Source organism: Cololabis saira, chromosome 3, assembly GCF_033807715.1.
Source record: "Cololabis saira isolate AMF1-May2022 chromosome 3, fColSai1.1, whole genome shotgun sequence".
Classification (NCBI taxonomy): domain Eukaryota; kingdom Metazoa; phylum Chordata; class Actinopteri; order Beloniformes; family Belonidae; genus Cololabis; species Cololabis saira.
The window spans coordinates 49,508,497-49,523,004 of NC_084589.1; the positions used below are offsets into that span (position 1 = coordinate 49,508,497).

Below are 14,508 nucleotides of genomic sequence, written 5' to 3' on the forward strand. Positions count from 1 at the left end.
TTAGTGGCACGGTGGCTCAACATGTCTCATTCAGCCTGACGCCAAACAGGAAGCCGCTGCGCATGCTCAGCAGGCTCATTCATATGCAAATACTACTTTCCATTGCCCATTTATGGTATGAAGTAGGCGTGTAGAGGGCGGGATATGAGGCGAATTCCCCTGCGCAACCTTCCAGCTGGACTGTGATTTATAAAGAGAACATTGCGTGCAAGTGTGCGTGCACAGGGTTTTATAAATCTCGATTTTTTTTTGCGCCCGCAATTTTCGGCTTTTGGGTTTACGTGCACTTTTAGTATGAATCCTATGCACGCTTTTATAAATGAGGCCCCTGATCTGGCAAAATAACACACGTAAAAAGAAGGTTAATAGATATATAGTTGATAATAGTTCAACCAGCTGCCTGAATTCCTCTGAACGCTTGACCTGCAGGAACAAACCTGACTGATGGGATGTACTCAGTTTCCCCATGCTGTGAGTTCAGGTATGAGTATAACCTGTCTGACTGCAAACGGCTCTGTGTTCTTCTTCATCCTGATAGGTTAAAGCCCTTTAATCTGCCCTGCTTCCTTCTAATAAACAGAGAGTGAAGACACAGAGACAGAAACAGACGATCGGGACTGATCAGCGTCTAATAAATATGTTTGTTCTCCAGCTGATGTTGGGGTTTCTGCTCCTCCACCTGGTGATGAGTTCAGGTAACCAATACTGCTGGAAACAGCTGTGTTTTTTTACTTTACTATTTTTCAGACAACCAGAAGGAGGACTATTAAGAACACACCTGGCTTTTCTCCAACTTCTGATCTGATGCTGAAATCAATCTTCATGTTGTGTCTTACCCATAATTCTCTGCATTCTTTAGGCTTTGGAAATCACTCTCTGTGGGGGTTGTTCACCTACATCTCAGGACCAACCCAGTTCCCAGAGTTCTCCATGGTTATGATGCTGGATGACATCCAGGTGGGGTACTATGACTCAAACACAGACCGACTGATAAAGGTTGGTAATGGAGGTGAGAAAGGGGAGGAGCTTGACCTGGGACAGTTAGCCTTGGATGTGGTGCTGCAGAGTATGATGAAGATGAGGACGAGGTTGGACATAGTCAAAAAACAGCTAAACCTAACAGCTCCAGGTGTCTACGTTCACCAGGGGATGGGGGCTTGTGAGATCCAAGAAAACGATCAGCATGATTTCATCATGTTCAGGGATGGAGCAAATGGTCATGATGCCGACAGCGTGCAGTATAACAGGACTCACTTCCTGTACGGCGGTGGTGACGGTTGGGATTTCCACTGGGACATCATGGAGCAGAGGTACATGCAGAAACGTTTCTCAAACATCTACCAGCCCTTATGTGCCCAGATTCTGCGACGCCTGCTGGAGAGTGAGAAGAACCGGGTGATGCGTCGTGTTCGACCTCGACTACGCCTCCTATCACAGCCGGGGAGGGGCGGGGCCCAGATCACCTGTCTGGCCACAGACTTCTACCCTCGCCACATCAACCTGACGTTGCTGCGGGACGGTGAACCCGTGGATGAGGACCAAATGACCGTTGGCTCAGTGCTGCCCAACGGCAACGGTCTCTACCAGCTGAGGAAGACGCTGATGGTGGATGAAGAGGAGCTGCAGAGGAAGCACAAGTACACCTGTGCAGCGTCTCACCTGAGTCTGGACAACCGGCTGGACGTGAGCTGGAGGGTGGAGTCTTTCCGTTCATTCAGAGTCCAGGTCATCTCTGCTCCCGTCGTCCTGATGGTTGCTGCCGTCCTGCTGCTGGTGCTGATGATGAAGATGAGGAGATCAGGGTCAGAGGGCATCTCCATGGAAACACAGGAGAGTCCCGGAGCCAACACTGAAGAGGGATTGGAACCAGGGGTGGAGGACTGGGACGTGACGGCTCCACTGAAGCAGATTTCCTCCAAGTAATCCCTGCCCCCAGTGCAGAATTGTGACATTAATCTCATCACGAAGACGCCAAAGACGGATGATGTAGTGATGGAAAATTTAGCATTCGCCACTTTATTAAACCAAAACTACTGTGAGGAGCAAATGTAGCCTTGTACAGACAACAGAATCTGCAGACTGATACTTTGTCCCTAAAAGATTAGCTCTGTTTTTCTGAATCGTAAGAATGAATCATAATTTATGCTTTAAAATCATTATGCTGCTTTTGTTTGATCGTCCTTTTAAATCGAGACATCTGGTGTATGTTCTGAGTCTATTGCATGCAATAGCTTTAATTAAATCTACTGAAATATGGATCATATCTCGTCTTATTCTTGGTAACTTACACACTCAGTCTCTGTCCAGTTATTCACCTAGTTGGGAAAACCATGTTAAAGATTGTTTCAGGTTTTTTTCACAACAGAGACTTAACCCGTTACTCCTCTTAGAAGATACTTTTGTGAATTTTATTAACACAGAAATTCAATTCTTTCTTGCCCACAATCAGACACCGGGAATGTCATTTTCTATGGTGTGGGAATCACTGAAGGCGTACTTGAGGGGACAGATTATTTCTTACTGTGCGATGCAAAAGAAAGCCAACACCAAGCGTTTTAAGCATTTGACAGATTATATTATTAAAATTGATGTGAAATATATCAACATCCTTTATAGTCCCTCTCCACCCGACACTCAAGAGATTTTACTATCTCTAGATGCTAAGAAAGCGTTTGACCTGTTGGAGTGGGACTACCATTTTTTCACTATTGGGAAATTTGGCTTTGGTCCAAAATCTGTGTCTTGGATTAACCAATTGCGGCAGTACGCACCAACAATAATCTCTCTCCGTATTTTGAACTGCAAAGAGGCACTAGGCAAGGCTGCCCAATGTCCCTGCTCTTAATTGCTGTTGCAAGAGAACCGTTAGCATTAGCTATCCGATAGGATTTTAATATTATGGGAACTGCCAGAGGGGTTTCAGAGTGTAAAGTATCACTTTATGCAGATGAATGTTGCTGTATATTTCAGACCCTTTGTCAAGCCTCCTTAGGCCCAATCCCAATACTCCCCCTACTTTCTTTCACTAGCCCTACTTTCTATCATTAGGGCACTTGAAATCTTCCCAGGGGCCTGTCCCAATTCTACCCCTACCTCTACTTTCAGCACCAACCCTAAAATCAGGAAGCTGAGAGCCAAAAGCTGTTTTAATTTCAGCTGTAGCGCTGTTAATATGCCACTTTATTAAGTTTTAATATTTTTTCAGGCATAAAAGTAACCGTTAAGATCCCCAACCTGGGCTCAGTTTATCCAAATAACGCCTGTTAAGAAATTTGACCCGATGTTTTCGGAGATAAGAGCCACCGGCTCGGAGCAACAGCCGGAGTACAGACGTGATCGCCCTGCGCCATCGTCCCGGGGAGAAACCTGCAGCTCTGTGGAGAATTACCGCTGGCTGAAATAAATCATTTAGGAAGATAAATGTTGGTTTAATAGATGAAATCTAACAGTTGTAGCTATGCCTGTTAAGAAATTTTCTTTGAAAATTTCGAGATTTCTGCCTGCCGGCTCCGGAGCTGATTTATGGGTCCGCGTTAAATCGACGCAGAGCCTACGGCGTAGGGTATGGCGAGGTTTGAAAAAGACTTCGCAACAACGGGCAAGCGAGTGATTATGTACATTCACTGAGTGAATATTATGAAAGTAAAATATATTTTTCTCGCTAGAAATGTAATCAAAACGCATTTTTATGCAGAAACTAACTCAAAATATTGATTTAATTCACTAAAAAATAAGAAATGTTCACCATGTTTTTTTTTTGATTCAGTCCGCAAATGACAACGAAAAGCATTCTGGGAATTTTTTTTTCCCTAGATCGGCTAGTGAGGATCCGAAATCCTTCGATTCATAGGGCCAAATTCATAGCCACTACAATACTTTTCTCCACTACCCCTTGTCATGGTCCACACCTGACCATGTCTGTGTCTGCACCTCTACTCTTACCCTTATCTGTCTGTGTGTCTGCACCTTGATACTTACCTTTGTCTCTGTGTTTCCCCTCAGGTCCACTAGATGTCCTCCCTCCCCCACACATGGTGTTCTTCCTGCATTGGGGGTTAATTGGGTTCACCAGGTGTTCATCGTTGTCTGTGATTTGTGCACTGGGTATTTAAGCAGTTCTGTTCTTGCTGATCTTTCTTGAGTTGTCTGTGTACCTGAGCACATGTTTTGCTGGGAGTATCTAATAAATATCCTTTTGTTGGATTTTTCTGCAATCCTCTTGCCTTGGACCTGTTTTTTGCTCTGCATCCTTGGATCCTTTTTGTCAGCCCTTACAGAACAACTCAAGCACTAAAACATGGATCCAGCAGAGTTGGACAGACTGAATGCTGTTGCAGCGGAAGTTCCCCTGCTCCGCACTGCGCTGACTAACCAGGGAGCCCTGGTAGGCCAGAACTCCCAGGACCTCCAGGCCATCGGTTCTGCAGTGCAGCGGCTAAGTCAACAGATGGGGGCACTCACCACGGCTGTCGAGCGGCGCCATAACCAGCCCATTTCCCCTCCCACCACCACTACTGACCACTGGGGGGATCCTGGGGCTTCTTCCATTCCGGCCGCCCCAGGACTGAGGGAGGTTCGCCTGCCACCCCCGGAGCGTTATGACGGTAATCCGGGGAAGTGCCAGGGCTTCCTCACCCAATGCACCTTGGCTTTTGAACTGCAGAGGGCGTGTTTTCCCACTGACCGCGCCAAGGTGGCCTTCATCATCAGCCTCCTGACGGGACGTGCTCTCTCCTGGGCATCAATGGCCTGGGAACAGGACAGCGATTTTTGTTTCGATATCAGGATGTTCATGGCAGAGATGAAGAAAATTTTTGATAACCCAGTCACTGGTCGTGGGGCAGCCAAGAGACTGACTACCATCCGCCAGGGGGCACGCAGTGTGGCTGACTACGCCATTGACTTCCGCACCCTTGCTACTGAAGTTGGCTGGAGTGCGGAGCCCCTGATAGCCCTGTTTCTGGAGGGCCTCACAAACGGTCTCAAGGATGAACTGGCTGCTAGAGACATTCCTCAGGATTTTGACGAATTTATCGACCTAGCCATCCGCATCGACAACCGGCTGCGGGACCGCGGTCGTGACCGGGCTAAGGCTCGTTCCACTGGGAACTTCTGGATGCCGAGGGTTCATGAGTTTGGACAGAGACCTTCTGTTCCGCCTACCCCTTCCACCCAGGCAATGGCTGTCGACTCACCTGTTACCTCTGTTGAGCCCATGCAGCTGGGCCGTGCCAAGCTCTCTAAGGAGGAGAGAGAACGCCGCACCAGAATGAACGGCTGCTTCTACTGTGGCCAGCCTGGTCACATGGCATCTTCCTGTCCAGCAAAAGAGCTGGCTCATCAGTAGGGGGGAGAATACTGCTGAGCCGATCCCGGATCGTTCCCCATCGCCTTCGCTCCCACCTTCCCGTCACCCTAACCTGGCAGTCTCAGCCCCAGTCATTACATGCTTTCGTGGATTCGGGAGCTAACGAGTGCTTCATTGACTCTGCCCTGGTGCGTCAGCTGAGCATAGACACTGTTCCCACCGAGCCTCCTCTGGAGGTCTGTGCCCTGGACGGAAGGCCGTTAGGCACCATTACCCACCGGACTGTTCCCCTGAACATCTGCGTTTCTGGGAATCACCATGAGAAACTCCAGTTCTGCCTCATGGATTCGCCAGTCACAGCGCTTGTGCTAGGCCTGCCCTGGCTAGAGAAGCACAATCCGGTCATCAACTGGTCCTCCGGGTCGGTGACCCGCTGGAGCTCCTCGTGCCATCAGAACTGTCTGAGATCAGCTGTAGTCCCCCCTCCTCCCCGGCCTGACCCCAATGCCCCTGGCGAGTTCCCTGATCTGTCTTCTGTTCCCTCCGTTTACTTGGCGGTGAAGGAAGTGTTCAGCAAACATCGCGCTTCCACTCTTCCGCCTCATCGTGCTTATGATTGCGCCATCGACCTGCTTCCTGGAACCTTCCCTCCTCGTGGCCGTCTCTTCTCTCTGACTGCTCCCGAGCGCCTGGCCATGGAGAAGTACATCGCAGAGTCCCTGACTGCAGGTCTTATACGTCCATCCACGTATCCAGCAGGAGCTGGTTTTTTCTTTGTGGCCAAGAAAGACAAATCCCTCCGTCCATGCATCGACTACCGGGGTCTTAACGACATCACCATTAAAAACCGGTACCCCCTTCCTCTCATCTCCACGGCGTTTGAGTCTCTCCAGGGTGCTTCCATCTTTACCAAACTCGATCTCCGCAACGCCTACCACCTGGTTCGTATAAGGAGGGGGGATGAATGGAAGACTGCCTTTAACACCCCCAGTGGTCATTATGAGTACCTGGTGATGCCGTTTGGGCTCACCAATGCACCAGCGGTATTCCAGGCACTTGTGAATGACGTTCTGAGAGACATGCTGAACCGTTTTGTGTTTGTCTACCTTGATGACATCTTGATTTTTTCCAAAACCCAGCAGGAGCATGAGCAGCATGTCACCCAGGTTCTTCAGAGGCTGCTGGAGAACGATCTTTTTGTGAAGGCAGAAAAATGTGTGTTTCATGTGTCCACAGTTTTGTTTTTGGGGTATGTGATATCGGAGGGGAGGGCGCAGATGGACCCAGCCAAAGTGAAGGCAGTCTTGGAATGGGCTATTCCCTCCACTCGCAAGCAGCTACAGAGCTTTTTGGGATTTGCTAACTACTATCGCCGGTTCATCCGCAGTTACAGCACCCTTGCTGCTCCCCTGAATGCTTTAACATCTTGTTCACAGCCTTTTGTCTGGTCCTCTGCTGCTGATAGGGCATTTAAGTTGCTTAAGGCTCGGTTCACCTCTGCTCCTATTTTGATTCACCCTGACCCCTCTCTCTCGTTCATAGTAGAGGTTGATGCATCGGACGTGGGGGTGGGGGCCATCCTGTCCCAACGCTCTTCCCTGGACGGGAGGACGCATCCTTGTGCCTTTTTCTCTCGCCGCCTTCTCCCCGCCGAGAGGAATTATGATGTGGGTAACCGGGAGCTGCTGACGGTTAAGCTGGCATTGGAGGAGTGGCGCCATTGGCTGGAAGGGGCCGAACATCCCTTTTTGGTCTGGACCGACCACAAAAATCTGGCCTACATCAGGACAGCCAAACGGCTCAACTCACGTCAAGCCAGGTGGGCCTTGTTTTTCACCCGTTTCAACTTTACCTTGTCATACCGTCCTGGTTCCAAAAATGTCAAGCCTGATGCTCTGTCTCGTCAGTTTTGTGCAGACGAAGTCACTTATGTTCCAGAGAGCATCCTACCCCCCTCCCGTGTGGTGGCCGCCGTTTCCTGGGCTGTGGAGAATGTGGTCCGGGAGGCTCAGCGTGCCCATCCTGACCCTGGGACCGGTCCGCCGGGGCGTTTGTTTGTTCCCAACCCTGCTCGCTCTGCTGTCCTCCAGTGGGGTCATTCGTCTCGCCTTGCCTGCCACCCTGGTGTTGGGCGGACCCTGTCTCTCCTACGCCAACGCTTCTGGTGGCCGTCTATGGTGAGGGACACCCGGTCCTTCGTCGCTGCCTGTCCGGTCTGTGTGCAGAACAAGACCTCTCGCCGAGCTCCCTCGGGACTTCTCCAGCCCCTACCTGTTCCACATCGTCCCTGGTCACATATATCTTTGGACTTTGTTACTGGTCTGCCCCTCTCTAGTGGCCATACGGTCATCCTTACAGTGGTTGATCGCTTTTCCAAGATGGCCCACTTCATCCCCCTGCCCAAGTTGCCTTCAGCCAAGGAGACGGCTCAACTTATGGTTCAACATGTGTTCCGCCTGCATGGTCTCCCCCTCGATGTGGTCTCTGATCGAGGGCGACAGTTCTCGTCCCAGTTTTGGAGGGCCTTCTGCTCTCTCCTCGGGGCTACCACGAGCCTCTCTTCAGGTTTTCATCCTCAGTCTAACGGCCAGTCTGAGCGGGTCAATCAAGACCTGGAGACTACGCTACGCTGCCTGGTATCCTCCAACCCCACCACCTGGAGTCAGCAGTTGGCGTGGGTGGAATACTCTCACAACACTCTTCCCTGCTCTGCTACTGGGCTGTCACCCTTCCAGTGTGCCCTTGGGTTTCAACCTCCCCTCTTCCCTGACCAGGAGGCTGAGGTCAGTGTTCCGTCAGCTCAGGCGTTTGTACGTCGCTGTCGTCAGACCTGGAAGAAGGCCCGTTCCTCCTTGCTCCGCACCGCCTCCCGGTATCAACGCCAGGCTGACCGACACCGGGTTCCTGCACCTCGTTACCGCCCGGGTCAAAAGGTCTGGCTCTCTACCCGGGACCTTCCCCTCCGGGTCCAGTCCCGGAAGCTGGCGGCCAAGTTCATTGGGCCTTTCCCCATTGCAGCCATTATCAACCGTTCGGCAGTCCGTCTCCAGCTCCCCCGGTCGCTGCGTGTCCATCCGACATTTCATGTGTCCCGGGTGAAGCCTGTTTCTTCGTGTCCGCTGGTCCCGGCTCCCCGTCCTCCGCCTCCCCCCCGTGTCATTGATGGGTCTGAGGTCTTCACTGTCCGGCAGCTGCTGGATGTCCGTCGTCGAGGCCGGGGTCTGGAGTACTTGGTCGACTGGGAGGGCTATGGGCCTGAAGAGCGGTCCTGGCATCCAACTCGGGACATCATGGATCCTGATCTGATCACCGCCTTCCGCCGGGACCGCCGTGATCGGTCTGGTGGGACGTCGGGTGCCGTCCCTTAGGAGAGGGGTCCTGTCATGGTCCACACCTGACCATGTCTGTGTCTGCACCTCTACTCTTACCCTTATCTGTCTGTGTGTCTGCACCTTGATACTTACCTTTGTCTCTGTGTTTCCCCTCAGGTCCACTAGATGTCCTCCCTCCCCCACACATGGTGTTCTTCCTGCATTGGGGGTTAATTGGGTTCACCAGGTGTTCATCGTTGTCTGTGATTTGTGCACTGGGTATTTAAGCAGTTCTGTTCTTGCTGATCTTTCTTGAGTTGTCTGTGTACCTGAGCACATGTTTTGCTGGGAGTATCTAATAAATATCCTTTTGTTGGATTTTTCTGCAATCCTCTTGCCTTGGACCTGTTTTTTGCTCTGCATCCTTGGATCTTTTTTGTCAACCCTTACACCCCTAGGTGAAAAGAGGAATTGGGACACCACTACCGTCATGGGAATGCGCAAAATTTAGGGGTAGGGATGAAAACTAGGGGTAGTGATAGTATTGGGACAGGGCCTTAATCTGCCGGGCACAATGAAAGGTTTTTGCAAATTAACACGTTATAAATAAATCTTCAAAAAAGTTAATTTGTGCCAGTCAACACAACTGGAGAAGTCAAATCTTTTAATTCAACCCCTTTTAAAACAAATGCATTGGTGCAGTGCAATTGGGGACAGGTGGGCCCCATCAACCTCTCCACCCTGCCTGCCTTCATAAGGCGTGGCTGCACAGCAGCAAGGGGGCTGCTGGCTGAAGGTGCTTGTTCACGTGTGTCTGGTGAAACTGGGAAATAAAGGAGTTCTGCACTGAAACCCCGTGTCCTCTCTGTCCGGTCGGTCGGGCCCCGTAGCACTGGCCTTGCTACAACATATTATGTAGACTGCGTCTCCAGGGTAGCATGGCACTTCACAATATTTTTGTTTTATTATTGGGCAGCCAACCTTAGAGGACTGCTGTTCTGAATGTCCGATGTTGACAACTCAAATACCCCTTAATGGTTAACCTTGGAGCATATTTCCTTTGGACGCTCTTCTTTGTCTGCATTATTGTGCACTAAACTCCCACTAGTAAAATCCATCTCTTATTACACCTCTAACCCTGTTGCGGCATGTTCTGTAAAAATCTGGACTCGGTTCAGGAGATTACTTTAACTCAACAGCCTCTCCCTTTTTGCTCCAATAACAAAAAATCACATGTTTCTTCCTTCGATATCGGATGGAGCCTTTTGTGTTTAGTTGAGAAGTACGATACTTTCATTACAGGATCTTTATGTAAAAAATAACTGTGCATCTTTTCAACAACTAGTAGATATATATATATATATATATGCATATATATATATATATATATATATATATATATATATATATATATATATATATATATATAATATTCCTAGATCCCACTTCTTTAGATATCTACAATTGCAAAACTTTGTAGCCCCATATGCTACTCGCTTTCTCTTCTGCCCCTCAGTATCTTTGTTAGACTATATTTTCATGCTGGATATACACAAGGTAAGCTATACGGCTTTGTCAATCTATTCAAGTTGTCAACTTTAGATTATCCCAAACACAAATGGGAAGAGGATCTAAATGAACCCAGGCCAACACATGGTCCAAGTTCGGGGGGTCGCCCTCGGGGCATGGCAGGCGGGTCAGGAGGTCGGTCTCGGGGCGTGGCAGGCGGGTCAGGAGGTCGGTTTCGGGACGTAGCGGGCAGTTCAGTCAGCGCTGGCTGAGGGGGAACCCGGGTCCGTGGCGCTGGCTGAGGGGGAACCCGGGTCCGTGGCGCTGGCTGAGGGGGAACCCGGGTCCGTTGAGCTGCCTGAGGGGGAACCCGGGTCCGTGGCGCTGGCTGAGGGGGAACCCGGGTCCGTGGCGCTGGCTGAGGGGGAACCCGGGTCCTCAGCGCTGGCTGAGGGGGAACCCGGGTCCGTTGAGCTGCCTAAGGGGGAACCCGGGTCCGTGGCGCTGGCTAAGGGGGAACCCGGGTCCTCGGCGCTGGCTGAGGGGGAACCCGGGTCCTCGGAGCTGGCTGAGGGGGAACCCGGGTCCGTTGAGCTGCCTGAGGGGGAACCCGGGTCCGTGGCGCTGGCTGAGGGGGAACCCGGGTCCGTGGCGCTGGCTGAGGGGGAACCCGGGTCCTCAGCGCTGGCTGAGGGGGAACCCGGGTCCGTTGAGCTGCCTAAGGGGGAACCCGGGTCCGTGGCGCTGGCTAAGGGGGAACCCGGGTCCTCGGCGCTGGCTGAGGGGGAACCCGGGTCCTCGGAGCTGGCTGAGGGGGAACCCGGGTCCGTTGATCTGCCTGAGGGGGAACCCGAGTCCGTGGCGCTGGCTGAGAGGGAACCCGGGTCCTCAGCGCTGGCTCCGGGGGTCCGGGAACACCGGAGCAGGGGCTCATGCCTCCGGGACCAGCGCAGACACAGGCCCTTGAGCTTGAAGGCTCTTGGGCCCACCCATAGCCAGGCATGTTCCCCAGAAGGGGGACTCCTCCACCTCGACCCGGCACATGTTCTTTTGTGCCTCCCGGCGGAAAAACTCCCTGAGGGTGATGAGCTCTCCCGCTGGGTCCATCTTGGCTGGTCCGTTCTGTCACGATTAGGTGAACAAAAACAGGAATCCAAAACTAGATGAGGAGATGTGGAGGGAGCAAACAGTATGGACCAGCAGGGAGCAGGGAAAGACAAGGCTAGATATACACAGGGGATAACGAGACACAGGTGCAGACAATCAGGGCAGATGGGACACAGGAGGGACAGAATTGAAACTCAAAACCTGGGGGAAATGTCAAACCCTGACGTGTGGAGTCCAGGCTCTATAATGATACCCTTTTAATATAAAAACTGTCCCTTTAAAATAGTTTATTTCATTTGCATAGTAAAATAGTCATTAAAATCCTTAAAAACAATTCATTTTATTTGGAAATAAATACATAATTTTCTTTTTTTTTTCATTTCATTTTTTATTTGCACCATCTGTCCGTGGCACTCACTGTGTTTAGCACAGCAACGACGTGCTGCCACTCACTGGCTTTATTTCATACTATCTATATACTTTTTATACTTTTACTGTGACCACCAAATAATGTGGTTTTCCTGCCTCCACCTCATCCACAACATCTCGATCTCAGTCTCCCTGAAATTTAGTGGCACGGGGGCTCGACACGTCTCATTCATTCTGACGCTCAGCAGAAACAGGCTGCAGGAGCCTCTGCGCATGCTCAGCAGGCTCATTCATATGCAAATACAGTCATCATGTAGTTTGCATTGCCCATTTATGGTAAAAAGTGGGCGTGTAGAGGGCGGGATATGAGGCAAATTCACCTGCGCAACCGTCCAGCTGGACTGTGATTTATAAAGTGAACATTGCGTGCAAGTGTGCGTGCACACGGTTTTATAGATCCGGATTTTTTTCGCGCCCGCCATTTTCGGCTTTTGGGTTTACGTGCACTTTTAGTATGAATCCTACACACTCTTTTATAAATGAGGCCTCAGGACATAGCTAGTACTACTACTAGTATTTTCTGCCATAACTTTTGAACGGGTTGTGATAAAGACATGTTGGTGCTGTCATCAGACTAGGTTTTGACTCATTCACTTTAACGGGGCCTCGGCCGGCAGCTGACACGCTGATTGGACGGAACCGCCGTGACGTAGGACATTACGCCTCCTGCTGCTGGGTTCAGCTCCGCCCCCTACTGGAACCAGTTCCAGGATCCAACCAGGAACTAGACCGGTCCTGGGATCCAACCAGGAACTATACCGGTCCCAGGATCCAACCAGGAACTAGACCGGTCCCAGGATCCAACCAGGAACTAGAACGGTCCCAGGAACTAGACCGGTTCCAGGATCCAACCAGGAACTAGACCGGTCCAACCAGGAACTAGACCGGTCAAAGGATCCAACAAGGAACTAGACCAATCCAAGGATCCAACAAGGAACTAGACCTGTCCAACCAGGAACTAGAACGGTCCCAGGAACTAGACCGTTTCCAGGATGTAACCAGGAACTAGACCGGTCCAAGGATCCAACCAGGAACTACACCGGTCCAGGGTTCCAACAACGAACTAGACCGGCCCCAGGATCCAAACAGGAACTAAACCGGTCGAACCAGGAACTACACCGGTCCAAGGGACCAACCAGGAACTAGACGGATCCAACCAGGAACTAGACTGGTCCCAGGATCAGACCAGGAACTAGACCGGTCCCAGGATCAGACCAGGAACTAGACGGATCCAACCAGGAACTAGACCGGTCCCAGGATAAAACCAGGAACTAGACCGGTCCAAGGAACTAGACCGGTCCCAGGATCCAACCAGGAACTAGACCGGTCAAACCAGGAACTAGACCGGTCCAAGGATCCAACCAGGAACTAGACCGGTCCAACCAGGAACTAGACCGGTCCCAGGATACAACCAGGAACTAGACCGGTCGCAGGATCCAACAAGGAACTAGACCTGTCCAACCAGGAACTAGACCGGTCCAAGGATCCAACCAGGAACTAGACCGGTCCAACCAGGAACTAGACCGGTCCCAGGATACAGCCAGGAACTAGACCTGTCCAACCAGGAACTAGTCCGGTCCAAGGATCCAACCAGGAACTAGACCGGTCCAACCAGGAACTAGACCGGTCCCAGGATCCAACAAGGAACTAGACCAATCCAAGGATCCAACCAGGAACTAGACCGGTCCAAGGATCCAACCAGGAACTAGACCGGTCCAACCAGGAATTAGACCGGTCCCAGGATCCCCCCCAGGAACTAGACCGTTTCCAGGATGTAACCAGGAACTAGTCGAGTCCAAACAGGAACTAGACCGGTCTCAGGATCCAACCAGGAACTAGAACGGTCCCAGGAACTAGACCGTTTCCAGGATGTAACCAGGAACTAGACCGGTCCAAGGATCCAACCAGGAACTAAACCGGTCGAACCAGGAACTACACCGGTCCAAGGGACCAACCAGGAACTAGACGGATCCAACCAGGAACTAGACTGGTCCCAGGATCAGACCAGGAACTAGACCGGTCCCAGGAACTAGACCGGTCCCAGGATCAAACCAGGAACTAGACCGGTCCCAGGATCCAACCAGGAACTAGACAAGTCCAACCAGGAACTAGATGGATCCAACCAGGAACTAGATGGATCCAACAAGGAACTAGGAACTAGACCGGTCCAAGGAACCAACCAGGAACTAGACTGGTCCCAGGATCAGACCAGGAACTAGACCAGTCCAATGATCTAACCAGGAACTAGACGGATCGAACCAGGAACTAGACCTGTCCCAGGATCCAACCAGGTACTACACCGGTCCCAGGATCAGACCAGGAACTAGACCAGTCCAACCAGGAACTAGACCGGTCCTAGGATCAGACCAGGAACTAGACGGATCCAACCAGGAACTAGACCGGTCCAAGGAACCAACCAGGAACTAGACGGATCCAACCAGGAACTAGACCGGTCCCAGAATCCAACCAGGAAATAGACCGGTCCCAGGATACAACCAGGAACTAGACCGGTCCCAGGAACTAGACTGGAACTAGACCGGTTATCCATCAGAACCATGGAGAGCTCCATCAGCTCCATCAGGTCCTTCCTAGCAGCTAGCAGCTAGCTAGTACTACTACTACAGTACCCTGCAGTACCAGTTATAGTACCAGTTGTACCAGTTATAGTACCGGTAGTACCAGTTATAGTACCAGTTATAGTACCAGTAGTACCAGTTATAGTACCGGTTTTAGTACCAGCTATAGTACCAGTAGTACCAGTTGTAGTACCTGCTATAGTACCAGTAGTACCAGTTATAGTTCCAGTAGTACCAGTTGTAGTACCAGTTGTAATACCAGTAGTAC

The 14,508-nt window shown here is 51.1% G+C and overlaps 1 protein-coding gene across 1 annotated transcript; it reads left to right on the forward strand.

Moving 5' to 3' along the window:
* The first annotated feature begins 604 nt into the window (after window positions 1-604).
* LOC133440749 (zinc-alpha-2-glycoprotein-like) lies at window positions 605-1,923 on the forward strand. Its single transcript, XM_061718065.1, has 2 exons — window positions 605-695; window positions 860-1,923. The coding sequence occupies exons 1-2, from the start codon at window positions 638-640 to the stop codon at window positions 1,921-1,923; spliced, it is 1,122 nt and encodes a 373-aa protein (XP_061574049.1). The 5' UTR covers window positions 605-637.
* The last annotated feature ends 12,585 nt before the right edge of the window (window positions 1,924-14,508 follow it).